This window comes from Asparagus officinalis, chromosome 5 (genome assembly GCF_001876935.1).
Source record: "Asparagus officinalis chromosome 5, Aspof.V1, whole genome shotgun sequence".
Classification (NCBI taxonomy): domain Eukaryota; kingdom Viridiplantae; phylum Streptophyta; class Magnoliopsida; order Asparagales; family Asparagaceae; genus Asparagus; species Asparagus officinalis.
The window spans coordinates 2,010,460-2,033,828 of record NC_033798.1 but is presented as its reverse complement, the minus strand read 5'-3'; the positions used below and the strand labels follow the sequence as shown (position 1 = coordinate 2,033,828).

General features: G+C 34.7%; 3 protein-coding genes across 4 annotated transcripts in view; all 3 read left to right on the top strand.

Annotated features, from left to right (window-relative positions):
- The window catches only part of LOC109843070 (sodium/hydrogen exchanger 2-like), a 19,506-nt gene extending 16,558 nt beyond the window's left edge, over positions 1–2,948 (top strand). The window contains exons 13-14 of the mRNA XM_020412002.1: positions 980–1,063; positions 2,292–2,948. Coding sequence (XP_020267591.1) covers positions 980–1,063; positions 2,292–2,645 — 438 coding nt within the window. The 3' untranslated portion in view covers positions 2,646–2,948. The remainder of the gene's footprint in view (positions 1–979; positions 1,064–2,291) is intronic.
- LOC109843071 (tubby-like F-box protein 6) lies at positions 7,297–14,451 on the top strand. The gene is given in 7 exon segments (XM_020412003.1): positions 7,297–7,452; positions 7,454–7,655; positions 7,850–7,937; positions 10,637–10,766; positions 11,309–11,488; positions 12,729–13,205; positions 14,018–14,451. Coding segments are annotated over 6 exon segments (1,146 nt in total). The 5' UTR covers positions 7,297–7,375; the 3' UTR covers positions 13,198–13,205; positions 14,018–14,451.
- On the top strand, positions 15,939–22,533 carry LOC109842726 (60S ribosomal protein L10a-like). Of its 2 annotated transcripts, none has more exons than XM_020411591.1 (6): positions 15,939–16,026; positions 16,139–16,165; positions 16,372–16,591; positions 19,297–19,462; positions 21,373–21,578; positions 22,222–22,533. In XM_020411591.1, exons 2-6 carry the CDS (start codon positions 16,161–16,163, stop codon positions 22,273–22,275), a joined length of 651 nt encoding a protein of 216 aa, XP_020267180.1. In that variant the 5' UTR covers positions 15,939–16,026; positions 16,139–16,160; the 3' UTR covers positions 22,276–22,533. The 2 variants fall into 2 exon arrangements, with proteins under 2 accessions (XP_020267180.1, XP_020267179.1); XM_020411590.1 differs by having other exon boundaries at positions 15,956–16,026; positions 16,135–16,165.

Below are 23,369 nucleotides of genomic sequence, written 5' to 3'. Positions count from 1 at the left end.
CCCTAGAAACCACCTTAAAAAGAGGGTAATTATATGTGAACCACCTTTCAATTTTAATTTATACATTAACCACCTTTAAAGTAAATTTTTATTGCAATCAACCATCTTCCAATCAAATTTTTACCAAAAACAAAAAATAAGCTTAAAAATTCAAGTTGAATGTATGCGAGTTGTGTCCTAACAAGACCTAAACGATAAGAAATGAGTCACGTGCCTTGAATGTGAGTTTTAAGGGTAATTTTGAGGTTTTAGTGAAAAATTGTCTAGGAGGTGGTTTATTGCAGCAAAAACCAACTTTAAAGATGGTTTATATATAAATTGGAAATGAAAGGAAATTTCCGTATAATTACCCTATTCTTTAGGTGGTTTCTAGGAAAAAAAACCCTTATATTTTAGTGGAGAGGGTAAACTTGTCCAACGGTTACAGTATTGCTGTTAATCATGGTACTTAAATGAGACAAGGTTGAGGTGTTTCTAAGATTTATGAAGCTTAGTGGGTTTTGTATGAAATTCCCAAAGTTTAGGGGACTTAAGTTCAGGGGGATTTGTGAAATTTACTCACTAAAAAGTTAATGCTCCTCGATGCGCCCTTTCTGTGTACACTGGTACTTATCTAAGTTTTATTAGTCACATTTTTCTATTAAGTGTTAAATTAAAAAATAATGATCCCTAGTTTATTGTAAATGGATTTTGAAAAAATTTGCCCAAAGCGAGGTTTATGTATGAATGTGCATTAGTTCTTTATTGGAATTGCTCTTCATTTTCAAGTTTCTATTTTGCAAAATTAAGGAGCATGGCTCTTTTAGTGATTGCAAAATAATGTCCATGAACATAAGTAAATTAGCATTGCACATGCTCAATAGTCCAATTATCCTATATAATTTTTAGATGAAAAGTTTTACAAGTGAAGACATTTTAATTTCTGCAGTAGTTATAGTCTACTTTATCTGACAAATCAAGCTTAAATGAATATTTGCAGTTTACAAGCTCCGGTCACACTCAACTATTGGGCAATGCAATCATGATCACCAGTACCATCACAGTTGTCCTCTTCAGCACAATGGTATGATGCTTCAGGCTGTGACTCCTGTATCTCTATATATGTTTCCTACACACATATGCATATGCATGCCTTAAATGTAGGAGGACAATCCATGATCACAGCTTTGCTGTAGGTTTCATTGACTAAAATCTTACCATGAATATATCTGATTATTGTCTCAATTTTTTCCTGCATATTACCACTCAAATCTTCCATATTTGCTAATTTACCCTCCAAATCTTGGTCTTTGCAAAACTACCCCCAAAACTCATGTGTGTTGGGATTTTCTACCCCTCCAACTTAACAATGTTGGTTTCTAATAGGGCAATGTCAAAATTTCCAGTAATTTTCAATAGATTTGCAACATTTTCCTGTTTAAAAACTATAAATGTTAAGTGGGAGGGGTACAAAAAAACCAATGTGAGAGAATTGAGGGGTAATTTTGCAAATGCTAAGGTTTAATGACTTGAGGGGTATATATGCAAAAACCCCATTTTTATATTGGTAATAGTTTCAAGGGTATATAGCAGGTAACCCCGTCATTTGTACCTTCAGTAGTGCTTATCATCCCTAGACTTATTTATTAGTGCTTATCATCCCTCAACTTATCACTCATTGCTTTATGAGGAAGAGGGCAATTATTTGTAATTTATACTTTCGTAATGCCAATCCAGGGTTGATAAGTGCTAATAAAAGTGTTGAGGGGTACAGAAGCTATATATGGGTGGGAGTGTTTGGGTGGGTATCCATAATTTACCCCAATTTTAATAAACTTGCTTCACGTTCTTCTCTTGCATGCTGTGGGTAAATTGAAAGCTAAAATTTTCATTTCGAGCGAGCCTAAAAAGTTCAAATACTTGCAGTTTTAACTACCTAACTTTAAGCATATTTTTTATTGACAACACTATATTGCCTTAGGTACTCCGTTCTCGATATGCTGAAAATTTTGTTAATAAGGCTTTTATCACCTCCAAATGCAGAGAGTATAACAGAAAGTTTCACATATGCTTTCTACATACATATATGCATCTTTGTATTTATGGCTGTGATGTAGGAGGATAGCCCATGTTCTTCTCTTTTTTGATTATTTCCTTTCTCTGCTATTCATTCTGAGCAAGCCTAAAATAAAACATTTGTAGTTTGCTCCAACAGTGCATCTTTAAGTATATCTTTATTTCCATGAAGATTATAAACTACCATGTAACTCTTACATTTTTCTTCTTTTCTTGACCATGCTATGTTACCTTAGGTATTCGGAATGCTGACAAAGCCTTTGATAAATCTTCTCTTGCCTCCGAGCTCAAGGATTACAGAAAGCTTCACATCAGATGTTGGAACCCCGAAACTCTCATCACCACTCCTTGAGAATGTACCAGGATTCGAACCTGAAGCAGAAGGACAGGGGCGGGATATTATTCGTCCTTCAAGCCTTCAGATGTTTCTAAGGAAGCCAAGTCGTACTGTACATTACTATTGGCGCAAGTTTGACGATGGCTTTATGCGCCCTGTCTTTGGGGGAAGGGGGTTTGTTCCTTTTGTGCCTGGATCACCAACAGAACAAAGCGTGCATGTACGGGATTCCATTGAAGAGATGGGAAAATAGGAAAAGGGAAAAACCTGTGCCATGGAAACCCAAATCTGGGTTTTTGATATATTGGAGTGCAGGATCTTTTCTAACTATAGGAGATTTTGTATGTATTTTTGGGTGTATCTGGTTGCATTGTTGTATTCCATCTCTTTCTTGTAACATAGTTTTCTTTCAACCATATGTAAAATATATTTTCCCTTCAGAGATCGTGAGTTCTAGACCACCAATGAGTGGTGCATGATGCTATGTTTAGGGATTTGATGCATCTTGTATATTAAATTTTTTTTGTATTGTATGACATTACTCTAGTTGTTTCAATTATTTATTAAAAAAAAACTTTGTTGCAATTTCTTTGGGGTTGTTTGGTATGTTGCAATTATAAATGCAGCAAATGATGCATGCATTTTTCGTTGCAGAAAATTAGAAAGTAGTTCTAAATTTGTTGTTTGGATATATACATTTTTGTTGCAGGAAAATGTATTCCAATTGCAAATCCAGTTTTGGTAGTTGGAAAAACTGTTGTATTTGCATCTTTTGTTTTGTTTTGTTTTTTGTTTTTTTTATATGCCACAGGTTTTGATTCTAGAGTTATGTCAACTATTTGCAGAAAACTTTGGTGCAATTTGTCGGGTGTTTGCTATGCGTCATTTGTAAATGTGGCAATTGTTGCATGTAAAAAGATTTGGAATGCTATTTGTTGCAGAAAATTTGTGTTAAATCTTTCATTTTTACATTTTCTATTTTTATTGTATGAAATTTATTTCCAAATGAAAATTCAAAATTTAGTTGTAAAAACAGTTAAGACTTGCATTTTTATGTTTTTCTCGACGTGCATGAGATTTTGTATGTTTTTTTGGCTGTGCCTCGTTGCAAAGTTGTCTTCTCCTGTAGCAGAATTTGTTCATGACTGTCTATTGCCATTTGATGTAGGGCTAACATCTTGTATCTCTACGCTCTTTTGCATTGTAATTGATCATTTGAGTCATTTCGATTATTTATAGAAAACTCTGTACAGTTTCTGAAAATTTCTGTAGATGTTCATCTTGGGGTTGAACTAAGAACTCTGTACAGGGTATTGTTCTGTTTGATGGTAATATATTTTAGAAAGGAGTTCCCTCTTGCTTTTTTGTATTCTCATATCCTTTATTTTTGTTTTCTGCACTTTGAGTTAGCTACTTATTTTGTTAAATAAGCTGTCAAGATATAAACGATGTCGAAGCTCACTCATTTTTTTTAAATAAACGTTTTACTTAGTCCTCCATTAATCTTTCTCATGTGGGCCCCAGTGTATTGTAGTGAGAGAGGAGTGTGGTTGGAGGTGTGGTTTAAGGGTGTGCCTCTAGCATTTTCCCCAAATTTATGTATCTTTAGTTTTGTAAATAAACCAAAAGGGAGGGCTAAAATACAAATTCCTAAATATGACAGATTCTCAATTATTGTTCTTGGAACAAGAATTTTTGAGATTTTTTTAAACGATGCTTTTTAAAGTCCAGCACGAAAATCATAACGTATTGTGCACACGTGTGCGACACAGCATGACTTCATCATGTATATGATTTGAAACTTTTATTCTTTAATTTAGAAACTCCAAAACTTTCACGTTTCGTGTCTTTCGCCTACCTTTCTTTGTCCTTTCGATGATTATAACAAAGCTAAAAATATCTTCGAATATTCTATGGCAATAATAAATGAAAATTATAAAATATCAAACAAGACAATTGTTGAATGCTGAAGGGACAAATGTCTCGCGAATATATTTTATACACATAAGTTGGTAGGCCTTTTGGTTTGGGTTAAGATTAAATATCATAGCGAAGACGTTCATTTTGACCACTTCAAATTAGTAGAAGTCTCCATTATATAATATATATAATATTTATATTATAAATTTATTAATTATATATTATATATATATTGGAAATGGGTATCTTTGTACCAGCCAAATTTTATGCTTGTAGTGAGGGTGTCCATTCCCATCCATCATCATTGGGGGCGACCACATTTATGAAGCCGGAATGTGTCACCTCATTTGAATGAGTGAGATAAATAAAGGCCCACGTGTCACTACAAGCAATTTTATGCTGTACCGAAGCATCCATATTCCTCGGCTCTCTCTCTTCTCTCTCTAATAAGTTTAATATAAATTATATGATAATATATAAGTAAATTCAAATTGGTACATTTTGTTTACCCTTAGTGACAGTTTGGTATATATTTTTTTCTAATGACATATTGGTATATTATTTTTTCTCCGATGACAAACGAGATTCCGACGAAATTTCTCACGTGACGTCTCACATGGTGCAAAGTGGCTTCCAGCGTTATAAATCAGCTCCAATCTCAAACCATAACCCCTCAATCTCCTCTCTCCTCCTCCTTCACCTCTCCCTCTCCTCCCTCCTCTGCTCCTCTTGCCTCTTCGACGCCTCCCAGATCTTCAACCTCTTCAAATCCTCCCTCGACTCTCAATGTAGTGAGCTTTAGCACATTGATTTCTAGGTTTTTAGGGAGAAGGTGATGGTTTTGGATAAGATTAGTTATAATTATTTGTCATTGGGAGTTACGCTGGCAACCACGTTCGCATCACTTGAGGTGTCACGTGAAAAATTTCGCCAGAAATTTGAGTCCTACCAAATTTGAGGTCTATTTGTCGCTGGAGAAAAAATAATATACCAATATGTTGTTGGAAAAAATTTTATACCAAATTGCCACTAAGAATAAACAAAATATGCCAATTTGGTATTTTTGCCTATATATATATATATATAACTCAATTTTTACGTTTGTGTTCTAGGTATGCTCTATACTCTGAGTAGAAATTTTTTTTAGGATATTTCAAGAACAGCATGCAATTTTCACTTATTTTTTTAGGATATTGTCATTTTCATGTTTATTAAATTAAATGTCACATTTATTTATTTATTGTTTCATCTCTTGCGCAGCTGTATTCATGAGAGGTTTCACTTTCACCCAACATGAAAGATATTACGTCTCGTTTGGTACATGAGAATGAGTGGGAATAAAATACAATTCCAGCTTTTCATTCATGCTTACCAAACAAGATGTATTTTTGGATTCTAGAAATGTCATTCCTACTTCTCGTCGATTCCCACTTAATGTAGGAATGACTATTCCCAATGAGTTATTAAGGAATTGATATTCTCATTTGAGTGGGAATGAAAATAATAAAATAAAATTCGGATATACTAATCTTAAAAATATTCCCATTTAATTCTCGAATCCCACCCAAATATGATAATGAGAATAATCATTATATTCTCACATCAATTCCATCTTATTCCTATATTCATTCCATCATCACTTGACTCTATTATTGCGTACCAAATGAGAGCGTAAGTTTATTATTTTGTGAAGTAAAAGAAGTGGAAACCAATGTTGGCCATTTGTATATAATTGAATAATTACATCTACTTAGATAAAATATATTAAATAAAATCTTGTGCTTTTGCACACAAATGGTAACAGTTTTGTAATAATAAGATCATTCACAATAGCACTTGCTTATTTCTCACCCTCTATAGATATGCATTCACTTATAGAGAGAGAAAATCCCAATATTACTTTGCTCTCCTCCCTTTTGGGTAGAGTAATAACTACATAATTTATTTATAAAGAGAGAGAAGAAAATAAAAAGAAAAATTTCATTGAATGAAAATGGATTATCCTGCAGCAACGAATATCCAAGAAAGAGTACGTTGCTGAGTCAGAGCATCTAAAAATTGGTGGCGGGCCCTCATTCCTTCCAAAAGGCCAAGCATCCGAATACCACTTTCCATTTCTAAAGTTACTGGTGTGCAATACGGCCCTTACTTTTTTAAACATTACATTTTGAACTTGTTTTTATTTAAGTTTTAATATATTTGATTTAATTATTTTATGCTTAAAATTAGAAATAGTACCTACTCCTATATACTTAAAGCATGATACAGGTTTTTAATACATTTGACTTAGAAATCATATCTACACCTTTATACTTAAAAAAAGATCCAGGTTTTTAATACATTTAATTTGCTTTACTATTTATGATACAGTAAAATACTGTAACATGAATTGTAACTTTAAATATAGAGGAGTAGATTTGATTTACCATTTATGCAACAGTAAACTACTGTAGCATAAATAATAACTTCGACCGTGACCAGACTTGGTTTACTACCATGCTACAGTGTTACTGTAGTATTTTTACAATAGCATGAACAATAATTCTTTGGATTTTAGGAGTAGATAGAGGAGTAGATTTGGGGTAAATTTTTAAAGAAAACATTGAGTTTTTGAGATTTTTGTTTATAACCTCCATGAATTTTGAGAATGGAAGAAACTTTGGGAAGTTTAATAATTTTCTGAATTTTTGATAAGTTCCACCTTAAATTTAAGAGAAATATCATTCTAAGATTAGCTGGCAAATAAATCAGATAGAGAAAAGTAGAAGAAAATCAGGAGATACTTTCTTTGATAATTTACCTATAACAAAAAAAAAATTCAGTTCGTGAAGCATTTCAAAACTTCAGGTAAAATTCAGGGGATTTTTACAATATTCAAAGTTCAGGGAGTTCATACAAAATTGTCTGAAGTCAAGGGGTTTTGTGAGATAAATCACACAGAGAGTACTAGATCAGACTAAAAACGACTTGTCGGACAACGAGAATGATATTGCTCAGCACTGCTCCTTGTCTTCTCCCAAACCCTAAAAATCTCAACTTTTTCGCGAAATCAAAACCGTCTCGATGTCGTTCAGGAGTCTAATCCAAGACATGAGGGACGAGATCGGGAGCATCTCGGGAAAGGGTTTCGATGTCAAGCTCCGATCTCGATCTCATCGCTCGTCGTCGAGAGCTTCTGAGGGACGTGCTGACGAGGATCGAGGAGTCGGAGAGCTCGTGGCCGAGGAGGAGAGAGGTGGTTGCTTGCGCTGGGGTCTGTAGGAGTTGGAGAGAGATCTTGAAGGAGATTGTTAAGATTCCTGAGTTTGAGGGGAGAATTACGTTCCCAATCTCTTTGAAGCAGGTATAGGTTTTGCTTGTATTTGTGAATTATTGTGATTATTATTGAAAAGGTCTCATTTTAATAGATGGGTTGATGCTATCATTTAGTTTAAGCTAGAAGCAACTCTTGAGCATTCCTATAGGGAATTATGTTCGATTTATTTGCATATGCTTTGTATTATTGGATTTATTTTTTTTTGTTATATGAATTTGCAGCCGGGACCGAGGGATTTTCCTATGCAGTGTTTCATTAGAAGGAACCGGACGAACCATACGTACAGTCTTTACCTCGGTTTAACTCAAGGTATGCTTGGGTGCTACGTTGGCGCTGGTAGAGGCTATGATTTCCTTGGTATTTGTGGGTGTGATTGATCATGTATGGAAAGCAAAAATTTCCTGAGAGAAGGATGTCTGACAAGATTATCTCTTACTCGTTTTATGTATTGTGTAAACAATTGATCGAAGAAGAAAAGGTAGAGTAGCAAATGAAATTAGACTTGAACTAAGTTCCCTGGTACTTCTATCGGAAGCCATACCGATACACACCCAAGCCAAAACTTCTCGGACACTTCTTGAACATATACATATGTTTATTCAGGCGTATACTCAATTATATAATACCTGTTTTAATTTAAAACACCCCTCGTACACTGCTTGGATGTATATCCTACACTTCACATCTATTTCTTATATATTGATCCTACATAAATGAAAAAGCAATATTGATCTTTTAATACATATAAATATACATAATATGATAAAAATATAGTCGTGCTCCCGTATCCTACCTTTTACACGTTTACTGTCCTGTATCCATCCGCATACGTGTACCCATACCCATGCATAGGGGTGCATTCGGTTTAGATACGGTATCAGATATGATACTTACCATATCCATATCCACTTTCTAAAAACGGATACAAATACGGTTTGGATATTCATCGGTAAGAAAAAAACATTACCGTATCCGCATTAAGTGGAAGTGGATACGGTTCAGATATTGAAGAATCGGATACGGATATGATACAAATATTAATCATATATTTAGGAAATGGATATGAATAGGATATGACAAAAAATACGTATGATTTTAATAACTCGCAAATATGAGTAAAAATTAATATACTTGCAAGCAAAAAAAAAAAACAAATCTACACAGATTCATGCCACAAAATAGAAGTTAGGAAAATAAGTATGTAACTATACATAAATACATAAATACTCACCGTCTCCTTGACCTGAGTAGTTTATTGACCTCTTTCGCTGTCCGATACTAGCTTGGAGAGCCCAAAATCTATAAAAAAAAGAAAAGAAATTTTTTAGTGTAGGCAAAGTGAAGAGAGAAGAATATATGATTTTTGTTATTTAAGAGCAAAACCTAATAATTATTCCCTCGGAGTTCCATTAGGCATGAACTCATAAATTAGCATCCGTTCTCCTTTCTGAAAGTAGAAGCCTACAAGTTAGATACATTCCCATATTTATGCAGATAATAGTAATACAGTAAAATTTAGAGTAATGAATAACTCATCTAAACTACGACATACTTTTATATTAAGTAGCTCGGCTTGGCTTTCCACTACTTGGATGGCTTTCATGCTCCTGCCTTAATTTAGAAGAACTTCATCCTAATCCTTTCACATAAATATGGATTGGACGACATGATACTAATATCTATTCAATAAAATTTACAAACTTAATCAAGCAAAAAAAATGATACAAATTGCAATCATAATAAATAAAATAAAATAAAATAAAACTAAAAATAATTAGGGCTAATAATTTAGGGCTTTTTTATCAAACAAATTAGGGCTAGAAATTAGGGTTTTTATTAAACAAAAAAATTAGGACATCAATCAATTAGGGTTTTGAATTCACCTTCGAGATATACGAAATTGAGGAGGAGAATCTTAGAAGAAGAAGAGGAGGTTGGCGTTGATGGTCGTCAATGAAGAAGAGGACAAGGCAGACTTCTTGAACAGCGGAATAGAGATGAGGTGGAGGTGGAGGGGAACCGTTGGCCAAGGCGGAGCCGGAGGGGGGGCTGAGGTGGGGGGGAGGGGAACCGGAGCTTGGAGGTGGAGCGGAAGCCGAAGCTTGGAGGTGGAGTTAGGAAGCAACAACACCCTTGGGAAAAAAAGAGGTTTGAGGAGATCGTGAAAATGAAAAAGCTATATGGACTTATTTCTTTGAATGAATTGAATACGGGTCGGGTTGAGTATATGTTATAGACCCAACCCAATATAACTATGTAAGTATTAGAAACTTAGTTCTTTTAGCACATTTTAAATATCCGGATATCCGAACCGTATCCGAATTTCTACCCGAAAACCATATCCGAAACCGTATCCAGATAAAAAAAATCAAAACCATAACCGTATCTGAAACCATATCCTACTGGTTTCAATTTTTCCCAACCATATCCGCTTTGTAAACGGATACGGTTGCGGTCGGTCCAGATATATCCGGACCATTTTGCACCCCTACCTATGCAACTCAGGGCTTGAATGAGGAGGTTGCTTAATTTCTTGTGAATCCACTTGTTGCAGGCTCCTTTAGGGTTTCCATTTGTTAGCTTCATTTTGTGCAGACTTGATAAATATGATTACCTTCACTAATTTTTTTAATATAAGTGAAATAATCCCAAGCCTGAATGTATATCGTATACCTTATTCTATGATGCATATAAGAATGATATCTCCTAGGGAATAAGCTTGTGAAGTCACCAGTGTATTTTCTAATGCGATATCCCTAGTTCTTTACTGGCATTTCATTAATATATTCCAGAGCTTGTTTTGTAATGCTTGTAATGTGTTTATGGTAGTGACCATGTCTATTCTCATGTCTGTTTAAGCCAGATGTCTTACCTTCTAATAATTTACTGCCATATCTACATGATTTCCTTTTGTTTAAGCCAGATGTCTGTTTAGATTTAATATATGTCAAAGGTGGTGACATCATATCCCTTTTCGTGTTATTTAACTGTTTAATTACTCTTTGCAGCACTGACGGATGATGGCAAATTTCTTCTTGCTGCACGTAAGTGCCGAAGAGCTACTTGTACGGACTATATCATCTCACTAGATGCAGATGACATATCGAAGGGAAGTGGTACTTACATTGGAAAGCTGCGGTATGCTCAGCTCCAATATTTTCTTATTGTTTGTGATCCTTAAAGGCACCCACCTATTTGTGTTTCTTATGGCATGCATCATATGTTGGGATTTTATGCCAACTGTGGGAAATAGTTTCCTGTAAGTATTGGGAAAATAATACCTGTTAAGTTGAAAGAAGATTCTGAAATCTAACAATTAAATTCAAGACTTGTAGCGAACATGATCTGCCTTCAAATTGTGTATCTCTTCCTGAAGACAAACTTTTTAGTTCAAAATTTAAAATTTAAGGTTTGGTATCAACTGTCTACTATAGAAATCCATGAGTTCGGGAAAATATGAAAACTAATTACTGGAGGAAAATAATCTATGTAATCGGCATAAAAAAATGACATTTCTAAGTGAATTAAATGATTTCGTTATGAAAATTGATTGTGAAGATTTATACGTTGACAAGAATTGGTTGCTTTAGCCTTTAGTGAAAGAACTTTGTTTCAGGAATTAATTTTGTCTGGCCTTAATAACCCTTTGATGATATTCTAACATTTTTTAAACTGAACAGATCAAACTTGTTGGGCACCAAATTTACAGTATACGATGCTCAGCCTCCATATGCTGGGGCTGTTATTGCAAAAAGTTGCTCCACTCGTCTAGTAAGTTCGAGACAAGTCTCTCCAAGAGTTCCTGCTGGGAACTACCCAGTTGCCCACATTTCTTATGAGTTGAATGTCTTAGGTTCCAGGTGAGAAGGACAAATCTTTGATGAGACTATCAGCAAGTGTTTATTTATTTAATTTTATATATATAAACTTTTGATGTTCTTATTGCTTATTTGTTCATATCTTTCTGGAAAGTACTGGTATTAATAACCTATTTCATTCTCTGTGTGGTATCGAAACATAATTCTTAAACCTGAATATAAATTAATAGTCATCTACATAATTTTTCTTTCTATTTTAGGATTGTTCTTGGATATTCTTTGCCTTGTGCGTATGCATGTGTGTGTATTACATCTGTTAGCGAGAATATTTGCCTTAATCAAACTATTCGTTGAATCAATCATGTTTCTGAGATTACAGGAAATTATGGGTCTTGATTTGAAGATCAAACATCTTCACATTGGAAAGTGAGCTATAATCCAGGTTCCATGGATTACTATATAATCACATCACATCACATCAAAGTTTTCCCTTTGACAGTAGAGAAGATCTGCATGAGTCCAATGCCAAAGATTTAGGTGTGGCTGAGCTAGTGAAATCTCCATGTTAACTATTGCATTTCATCTAAATGTCATTGGAGATTTGCTCATTTATAATTTTGCCAATTATGGTCGTTCATGTTGCTGGTGTGGGTGTTGGAAGGCACCATCTGCACTGTTTAAAATACCTGAACCTTCTAACTTTGTGGACAAAAAACCATATCCTTCAGCATGGTTTTGCCTCACAGTTAATATGATAATTGCACTTGAAATAAAGGTTACTCTCTTATTTTTTTTCGCCTCAATTTACTCACTAAACCTGCTATTCTTACAAAAAGCAATGTCTTTGAGGAGGATTTGACTCCTGTATTCATGTTTCTGAAATAATACTTTCAATAAATGACAGAAAATACATAATAATTAGTGCCCTCTCCTGTCCTCTTTGTACGTAATCTCCTGTGAATAGCATGTTTGTTTTTGTGATTCATGGTTATGGTAGTAGTTCGAAAAATTGTATCATAGTACAATGTACCCGAGCATGTTATTACGTGCAATAGCTGTATCAGTTACAAAAAATGATCAAATATGGTTGACCCTGTTACCCATGTCTATTATCCGTTTGTTTTTATGACTTAATGTTTATGGTAGTATATCCAAAATTGTGCCATACTGCCATGTTACTGAGCATGTTATGGCACATAATTATCTGTAAGACCTCTGTTACTTAACAAATTTTGATCAAATATAGTTTATCTTGTTCTCATATATAATATGTGATCAGCAGAGGTCCTAGGAGAATGCAGTGTATCATGAACTCTATCCCAGCCTCAGCAATTGAACCCGGAGGAACAGCACCTACTCAGGCCGAGTTCCTTATCAACAGCCTCGACTCCTTTTCATCTATGCCATTCTTCAGATCAAAATCATCTCGGTCACAAAGCACCTCTGGGTCTCTTTCTGGTCTGGAGGAGGGAATCTTAGTGTTGAAGAACAAAGCTCCAAGGTGGCATGAGCAGTTACAATGCTGGTGTCTGAATTTTAGAGGAAGAGTGACGGTCGCATCTGTAAAGAATTTTCAGCTGGTGGCTTCGGAGGAAAATGGAGCAACTGGCCAAGAGCAAGATAAGGTTATTCTTCAATTTGGAAAAGTTGGAAAGGACTTGTTTACAATGGACTTTCAGTATCCTATATCGGCTTTCCAGGCATTTGCTATCTGCCTCAGTAGTTTCGATACCAAAATTGCTTGTGAGTAAAAGCAAAGGTATGCCTTATTTCTTTAGTTGCCACTATTTTATATCATAGAACATATTAGAACAGCACTTTATGTTTTACAGTAATCTTTTCCAACATATTAGTGATAAGTTGAAATTAAAGATTCAGTAGAAAAAAGATTGAAATATTACTGTTGAAAGGAACTGCAGCAGCAACAAAACCGTCATCCCAAATTTTTGGGGTCCGTTATGTGAACCCTAACTGATTCTTTCATTCAGTTCTAGTTGGGGCTACTTCTCCATTTGGTTAACTGCTATTGTATCCATTTAGTTAACCTCTATCAAAACTAATTACAATCTTATCATCTCTCCTAATTGCTGCATTTTGTGCTCTCCGTTGTATGGCCAAACCATCTCAATCGATTTTCTCTCATTTTATCCTCAAAAAGGGGCAACCTCCAACCTTCGACAAGTACACTCATGTGTTATCCTATCATTTAGTTTATATGCACAAATCCATCAAAATATTCTTATTTCTGCTACACAAGTGAAAAAGAAGTACTTAAATGAGTCACCAAATACATGTGTTTATAAAGACGCTCATTTTTTTTTGCACTGCAACATATATACAGTAGATGACATGTTAGGCTATCAATATAAACATGGTACATAACACTTGATCTCTCTCCCACAATATAAACATATATACAGTAGATGACTTGTTGTTTGATTTGGTTTTCAACTTTTTGTCACTGAGTGCTTGTTTATGTAGACTTTTCTAATATAGCACGTTAACGTTTTTTTTTGAGAATTTAATGTTGTGAAGTTTTTGTCTAAGAAGTTAATTTTCTTTTCAAAACAGCCAAATCTCAAAGAATCTGTTGATGCCGCCATCTGATTAAAGAACAAGGAGAATGTATGATGCAGTCGTGAATAGAGATGCGGAATATAGTTGCCTCAATGGGTTTCTTGTTGCTTTTGTACACTATGTTTATCCATTGATGTATATAAATTTTCTGGTTTTATAACACTTGGCTTCAGTCACGGTTAGGACGGCAGAGCACAATTTAATTTATAGAGTTTATTTGGTTTGATCGACGAAAATTGTTTGACGGGAAGTTTTTACTGTATGTAAATTGCGCTGCCTTAGAGTGAATGTGTTGTAACTTTGAGCTGGTTTACGTCAATAGATGACGCGGAAGGATTTCTACATGTTCATTCTTATGTAGCTACAAATGTAAACTTTTTTTTTTTGTAGCAACTTTGTTTCAGCAGTTTAGTGGCTGTTTGGTTGTATGTTTTTACCATGTAAAAGGATGGAAAGTGTAAAAAAGTGGGTCCCAATGTTAGCTTTCATCACTTTCAATTGTTTGTTGGTAGTTATGAAAATAGTGTAAAGTGATTTCATATGCTGATGTAGTTTGTAGAGTGATTTCATAAAAAAAAACATGATTTTAGGAGAAAGCTGACATTGAAGTCAGGAAAAAATAATAAAAAATAATTTCAACCAATATGATCATTTGAGTAGGGATCATTTTTTATACTTTCCAAACAAACAATTAAAGTTACATTTACAAACCAAACAAGCAATTTATGATTCCAATGGAATAAAAAACAAACAAAGAAAAATATAAAAGTAAAATTGATGAGGTGGACAACAACTTTCCAAGTTGTGTCATAAATACACAACTTTACCAACAACAACCAAACAGCCCCTTAGCTTTTCAGATTTGCAGTGATTTGGCCTTGAAGTTGGAATGAGTTTTGGCCAATAAATGTGTACAGCTTTCGTTGGTAATTGCTAAAATTTTGAAAGATTAAAGATTTGCGACAAAGTACGGAGTTCTACTGCCTTCTCTGCAAAAATATACAAAACTCTAACAGAACGTTGGAATTCAGCACAAGAAGCTTAAGGGGGTGTTTGTTTCACCAAAAATTTTGGCACTTGGTATGGATTATAAGTTTTGGGATCAAAAAGTGAGTTTTTTTTTGTATTTTGGGATTTCATATATGATGTTTGTTTTAAGAAAAATTTTAGAATATTGAATCCCAAAAGTGCAAAAAATGCCTAATTTTTAGAATTTGTCAAATCCTCTAAATTGGAGAGGATTTTGACAAATCCTATAAATGGCTGTGCTCTCAATTGGAGAGGATTTGACAAATCTTAATTTTGCCTTTTTGTGTGAGGTAATCTCACCAAGATAGCATATTCATCATATTATAAAATTTTAGCATTTGGTAATGCTACAATTTGAGCTTGAAACAAACAAAATATTAAAAATTGTAGTATTCCAAATTCCAACATATTAATGAAACAAACAGTATTTTAGAAATCCCAACACATACAAAACACCTATAGATTTCAAATTTCATGGTGAACTCTATATCCTAAAATTATAAAATTTGAAACAAACACCCCCTAATCCTCCATCAAGAGTATACAACAATTTTGCGTTCAACAAATCATGTTATTGTCTGAAAATAAAACCCTCAGTTATCCAAAGTTTTCATATTAATATTCTCTCAAAAAAAAAAAAAGAAAAAAAAAGAAAAAGAAAAAGGAAAAATGTGAAAAAAAGAAAAGAAAATCTCAAACTAATGTACAGATGTGAGATTGCGCAGATGTGCGTTGCTTGTATAATGAAGCCCATATTATATATGGGCCAACAAAATGCGTATTAGTGACTATTGGGCTTCACGATGAAGCCGACGGCTACGGAATAGGTTTCGGGTCGGGTAAAACGGGCATATTCGATATTATCGTGAAATTTCGAAGGGTACAATCGTACTTTCTCCTCGCTAGGGTTTATACATTTTAAAGTAGAAAACCGCAGACGAAGCCGCCTCTCTTTCGCCATTCCCTTCTTTGAGGTAACTCATCTTCGCATCAAAGATCGAATTTTTTTCCTCTAAAGTTTTATTTTGTCCAATTAAATACATTTTTCTATTTGCTGATTGTTCTTTTTCTTCATTTTGAAGCCAGGGAACAAGTAATCGCTTGAATCATGAGGTATTAGATCCTTATCCCAATCATTTAGGGTTTGATTTCGATTTTGGCGGATGATTTTTTCATTAAATTTAAAGTTTTTATTTCAATATAGACTTCATTTCGAGCTATAATATTTAGTTTATGAAGAATTATGGGTTAAATTCGAAGAAACTGGAGAAATTAGGATATTATTTGAAAGCCCCCAATTTTGTTTTGTCTCTTTGCAGTAAGTTGCAGAGTGATGTTTTGAGAGAGGGTATCTCTAAGATTATGGGTGATGCTCGTGAGAAGAAGCGTAATTTTACGGAGACTATTGAGCTTCAGATTGGGCTCAAGAATTATGATCCTCAGAAGGATAAGCGTTTCAGTGGGTCTGTTAAGCTGCCGCATATTCCGAGGCCCAAGATGAAGGTTTGCATGCTTGGAGATGCTCAGCATGTTGAAGAGGTATATTTGTTTGGTTATGTATAGTTCTATGATGATACACGTTACTTAGTGCAATTTTTTATTTGAACTGATTTGGATTGTTTCTATATAAAGTATAGTAAAAAAATGTGACTTTAGAGAAATGGGCGTCTGAGTATACTGTTTGTTTTTAGTTGTAGAATGAAGCTTGATTGAAATCTCTTCTACTTTTACCTTTGGGCTTGGATAAAGTATTTCAGGAGGGGTTTTTTGGGTGGGTTTTTTTTTTTTGGGGGGGGGAGGTGTACAATGTAAACCCCCCAAAAACTATATTTGTTTACACATTTTAGTTAGCAAGTGGAGGAGAGGGGAGGGATTGTAAGCATAGTTACATGGTTCGCAACACTATTATAAATAGCCCCACAATAGCGGCGCTAATAGCGTTAGCGGTCCCTTCTCATGACGCTATCGTCCGCTACGCTATCGCGCAATAGCGGTGACATATTGTGGAATATGTCTGTTCGCAAAAACGGCCAATAGTGTGTCATAATGATAAATAGTGAGCGATTGCATTTGGAATTTGTAATTTTCTTTTTGACTGCTATTTAAAAGCGGTTTGAGGCTTATTTTTTAAAATTAATCTCAACCCTTGACCATTGCATTTCACCGTCTCCTGTGATTTTTAACATACTCCTGTCACCTCTCATAGCCTCTGGCACCTACCTGGGTACTTCCTCTCACCTCTTTCACCGTGAGCTCCTCTTAGAGCAGTATTGTCACCGCTAAGCTCTTCTTCTCGAAGACGATGATTTTTTGACTCCTCTAGTCATCTTCGGTATTACGTGATGGTTACATGTCTATTTTATGTTTAGGATCTCTTTAAATCATCAAATATGTACTTTTAGATTTTTTTAGATTATTTTTTAATTTTTTTAGTATTTATATATATCTAAATTAGACCGCTATTTGACTTTGCGATTTTGACCGTTATTTTGTCGCAATAGCCCGAAATAGCCTTAGCGATGCCTCACCGTTACGCGACGCTATCCGCTATCGATAATCTTCGCAGTACGTAAGGGGTCGTCGTACGAATTCGGGTACACAATTCAAAACTTTGGAATTTTGGATTCGATAGGGTAGCTTGCTTCGATAAGCTAGTTCGATATAGGATACGATGTAATTTTTTTGGGTACGCTTATCATTTTTCAAAGTGTATAGTAGAAAATTAGAAACTAGAAAACTAATTATGTATTTTAATATTTTTTTATATATAATACTTTATTTTATAGTTTTTGAATATATAAAATTTAAAATATTAAATATTAGAAAGCATGTTAATAAATTTTTTCTATTTTGCAACTTTCATCCCCCTTAACATCAAGTGCAACTTCTGCCAATTCCGAGTCCAAACAATTCCATTTAAGCTCTTCCAACTTACTTGAAGAGTCCTCCAAGTTATCGGTATTGGATCAATATCCCATTATTTATACGGACCAACTTTGTAATTCTCACAAAATCGTGACAGGATGCTAATATTTGATTGGATGAATCATGAAATACTAACTTATCCACCCTTCCACTGTTCAATCTATTCATTTTTACACTACGCATGTAGAAATGAGTACTCCAATTTCTCTCAGCTGATGAGCTACTAATAGGTGAGACAATCTTCTTAGCAACATCAGTTAAAGAAATAGTGATCTAAAATTAGGTATTAACTTTGGATAACTTCCACTTACTGAAAGAATACTTTCGGTAATATTATCAAACATATGAAAACGATCCAAGCCATGTGCATGAAAACATATTTGTAAATCAACTTTGGTCCCCTCATACTTAGTAAGCAGTACGCTAATTTTGGGGAACCAATTTGTGTATCAGAGGGATTCGGTTCGTAAATGTATTGGGAATCGGTTCGCATGAACTGTTCGACAATTCAAGGGGGGTCCACGGAATCGCGCAACTGTGATTGTAAGTGAAATTTTATTGAAATACCAAGATTACCCTAGAGAAACCAAAACTCATAATTAATAAAAGTGTTATTTTATTAGAAGGGCATAATGGTCAAGTAGCTTCCATTCTGTTTTTCTTTTAAATAAACACATTATAGCGTACCATCCCATCCCATTATTGTCTATCCAAACACACTTAAGTACATTCACCCCGACGCTTTCCACCCTCTCCTTGGGTTTACTTCAACTCCTTGGGCACTCCCTTACATATATGTATACATTTATTTGGGTCTGTACTCAATTATACAATACATGCTTTAATTTAAAAAAAAAATTCATACATCTGTTGGACATATATCCTACACTTCACATCCATTTCTTGATAGTTGTTGAACATAGGTTAGGTTTGAAATTATAATTTGAAGGGTCGTTTGGATGTCTAGTTCAAAAACTATTGATGTTCCAAATTTATAATCCATATTATAAAAGAGACATTAAATGTTATACGAAATTGAATTCTCATCCTTGTTGTCATATAAATTATTTATTCCAATATATAATATATGTGTATATAAATATTTATATAGACCTGTCCCCGTACCCTACTTTTTATAAATTTACCATGTCCTGTACCCGCACACATGCAACTAGCCTTTATGCAATTTAATTCTGTATTTGATAATATTGATTTCCGTTCAATAGATGTCCAGCGTTTGAATATTTTTGTTGATAAAATTTGTATGAATGTTGAGATGCTGGGGATTTGGAGGTAAGCTGTGCTATTGTTTTATGCAGGCAAACAGGATTGGACTTGAATCGATGGATGTTGAAGCGCTGAAGAAGATGAACAAGAACAAGAAGCTTGTCAAGAAGTTGGCAAAGAAGTATCATGCTTTCCTTGCGTCAGAAGCTGTCATTAAGCAGATTCCTCGTCTCCTAGGGCCTGGTCTTAACAAGGCAGGCAAGGACCCTGTGCTGTTATCTCTATAGAATTAATTATGTTTTGATAGTGGTAATTTTGCATGATTTTTCTTTTGTTGCATAGTTCTTCTGCGCTCCCTTTACTTTTTTTTTCTTTTAAGTAATGCTAGAAAGGTCTGAGTAGGGAATTAGGCGAAGATAAGCAGCTGCATAAACAACTAGTTCCTTGTTTTTAGCTCGTGATTACCATCAAATAAGCACTGTCTACTGTTCTTTCTTTCATTTACAATATTCTTCTTTTATCTAAAATTACTCAATGTGAAATCAAACGGTATGTGTCAACAAGGCTGTTACTGTGTGTTTTTAAATGTATTGTTAATAGGATAATTAGTTAATAGGATAATTAGTTTTCTTTATGACGAGAAAAATTTGTTGATGTCAAAATTCAAACTTTAGACTTCAAACATGTTCACGGACTTGAATATATGTAAATTAACTTCAAATGCTGAAAAACTTCGTAAGGATCATGATTACTCTGTGAGATTAAATTTGGTGTCATAGAACAATGATTACTTGTTAATCTGTCTTGATGGATTTGATTGCAACACTTTGGGCTTATTTAAACATTACATTGTAAGCAGTTTCCTATTTATCATAGCATGTAGTTGGTTATTATGTAAGTTGCCCGTTGAAATTTAGGCATTGATTCCATCTCTACGCCCGAGTTAATTCACTTTCTATGTATATGTATTTGTATATATATGTACTTGAATATATGTAGGTAGTACATTGTGCGCGCGTGCCTAGGCGCATAGGTGAGCTCAACCCTATAGGTAAATAGACAGAGATGGTGGAATTGCTTATTATGTTAGTTGCTTGTTGAAACTCAAGGGTTGATTCCATTTCTTCTAGTCAATTTGCCCATGTATTGTAGGTGTATATATTTCTATGCATGTATATATGTATGTAGTAGGAGAGTGTGTGCGCGCCCACGTGTGCATGTGTGTGGGTGTTTTTTTGGATTTTTTTTTTGGGGGGTGGGGGGTGAGGTGGGGGCGGGTTCGAATATTTGATTTGAGTTGCCACTATAGATAAAAGTGGGCATTAGGTGGTAGCTGGTAAAATTGGCATGAGGCTGCAGCTCATTTTGTTAAATGAGCTACTAAGAGATAGATCAGTAGAGCAAGTGATTCACCCCACTCGTATTTTGGCAGTTCATTTTTCTAAATGAGATGGTAGCATATGTTCATAGATAGTTCAGCAGAGCAAGTCGGTTTTCTCACTTATTTGCCGCAGAGTTGTGCTTTGTAACTGACAAGGGATATATTCCGGAAAAAACAGAAATCAAGCTTTCTGTATGTGTAGTATAAATCTGGATCAAGTTTTTGAAACACAGAAAAACAAATTTATATTTTATTTGTTTAGGCATATCAAGGTATTTCCCTATTTGCTTAAAAAAAAGACATGTAATGACTCAGCTTAATATAGTAACACTTTGTTTCAGCCAAATTCAAGAGGTTAAAATTTTGCTTCAAAAAGTACTATACGGGTCAGGTTTGTAAATTTGAATAACAAATCAACTTGATTGCACAAGTACTATTTTGCGTAGGTACTTGAATGCGATTCATGTTAGTTTGCAACTTATCAGTTTTGATTGGCCATAATTGGACTTGTAAACGATTCTACTAAGTTTGACTCGATCTGTTTGGTTGCTGTTTTGATAGCTTGCCGTGTTGGTTACTGTTTTTTGAGAAGTAAGAAAGCTAATTGAATATGATTTTGCATAGTCCTATTTATTCTTATGGCATGTACAATCAGATTAACGGTAGTGATATGCTGTTACTCATTACCTATACATGACATGCACACTGAATTTTTTATCTAATCTTTGCTGGAATATCTTTTCATCTGGAAACATTTCTCACTGTGAATGTGGTTTTTGTTATGCAGGAAAGTTCCCTACATTAGTGTCCCATCAGGAATCCTTGGAATCCAAAGTTAATGAAACCAAAGCCATGGTTAAGTTTCAGCTCAAGAAAGTTCTTTGCATGGGTGTTGCTGTTGGAAACTGTGGGATGGAGGAGAAGCAAATCTTCCAGAATGTGCAACTCAGTGTCAACTTCCTGGTTTCTTTGCTGAAGAAGAATTGGCAAAATGTAAGTTGTCCTGCCCTCTGAATACCGATTTATGTTTGCTGCCCAAGAAAGAACTGTATTGTTATTTTCTCTTGGAGAAGAAGTAGCTAAATTTACTTTTCTAAAATGCTTGGCTGCTTATGCCATTGAATACCTAGGATTTTAAATGTTAGTTTTATATTGATTGACTTATAATTTCTAATGCTATCTGCTTGATAAGGAGGTACATGCCTAGTGGTTTATGAAAGTGGCCTTAATTTTTCTCTATATTTTCTGTTGCATTTGTTCATTCATTTATAATAACATCTCGTTTCTTTCATTTCTCGCTCGTCTGTGATACTTCTCTATTGCATGAGTAATCATGAGTTTAGTGTCAACAAGTTGATATGTTGCATTTTAGTTGCTTTCTGTCAAGAATTTTGTAGCTTCCTTGAAGAAGTTATCGTCCATCTCGGCATATCCTGTGACAAACATCCTTTTACCATTTCAATGGGTCATGATCAGATATACTGTAGTTTTTGAATGCAACTGTACAAAATCCTTCAAGTAATGCTATTGTTAATTTATATAATATCGGCTCCCCATCTGCGAATTTTTGATGATCTTTTTCTTGATTTCTGTCTACAATGATCGATCCTTTTTTCATTTTATGTTGCATCAACAGGTCCGTTGCTTATACTTGAAGAGCACGATGGGAAAGCCTTTCCGGGTGTTCTAAGCAGCAATTAGAGAAAGCGAGATATCGGGGTTGTTTTTGTTTGTGTACTATCAGTCTAAACCTTCAATTTCATCTTGAAAAGAATTACCTGGACCTGTTTTTGTTAAATTTTATGTTGTGTTATTTTCTGAAGTGGAGTATTGCTGTCCATAGTAGCGTTTCTGTTGGGAGTTCTCTAAGAAGCTATTTGACAAATTTGTTAGTCCTTGCTTTTGGTCCCTTGTTTGAATTTTCATTCTATGAAGCGTCTTGGTGGTATATGCTATTTGACAATGCAGGTTTTTTTTACCCCATGTAGTATTCTTTTGACTCGCATATTATGGATTTCCATTATTCTACCAGATATCGGATCTGGGTTTAGTTTGGTTGGGGATCTGTGGACCCGTAGGAAATGGTGCTTTGCATGAGTTTTAACTGTTTAAGCCTTCAAAGTGCACCGGGATATGCGATCCATGGACTTATTTCTCTTGCGACTGTTTCTTTTGTTAAGAGCATCTCCAACAGCTTCCCCATTTCTCACTTTTGGAGAATTTAGTTAGGTTTTTGGCCCAACAGATTCCCCATCTCATTCCCCAAAATAGGGATGAAGGAGAAAAAATGGGGAAGCTTCCCCAAATCTGCAGCATTCTCCAAATTTTTGGAGGAAAAAATGGATTCTTCAAAATGGGGAAGCTGTTGGAGTTGGTGTAAAAATTAGTTGGAGAATATGACTTTTGCTTCCCCATTTTGGAGAAAATTTTGGAGAAGCTGTTGGAGATGCTCTAACAGTGTTTGATACTACTTCAACTTGGGCGTGGTTCCTGTTCATCTATTTGCAGTGCTTTTTGTTTGCTTAAATGCTAGGTAAGGCTGGGTTTTAATATGATTAATGCATGTTGAACGGATCCCAACCGAAGTTTCCCTTTAAATTTGCAATTTTCTTGACCGGAAGTCGCCATATTTATTTGTTGGTTTCAATTTGATGAGCATTAAGCGTGTTTTATCTTAGAATTTATGAATTTCATGTTCTTTATAATTCATTATTTTTTTTTGTTGGGTTTTTTGTTGCCTTCGACCCCGAAACTACTAGTATACACATTTTAAAACTTGTGATT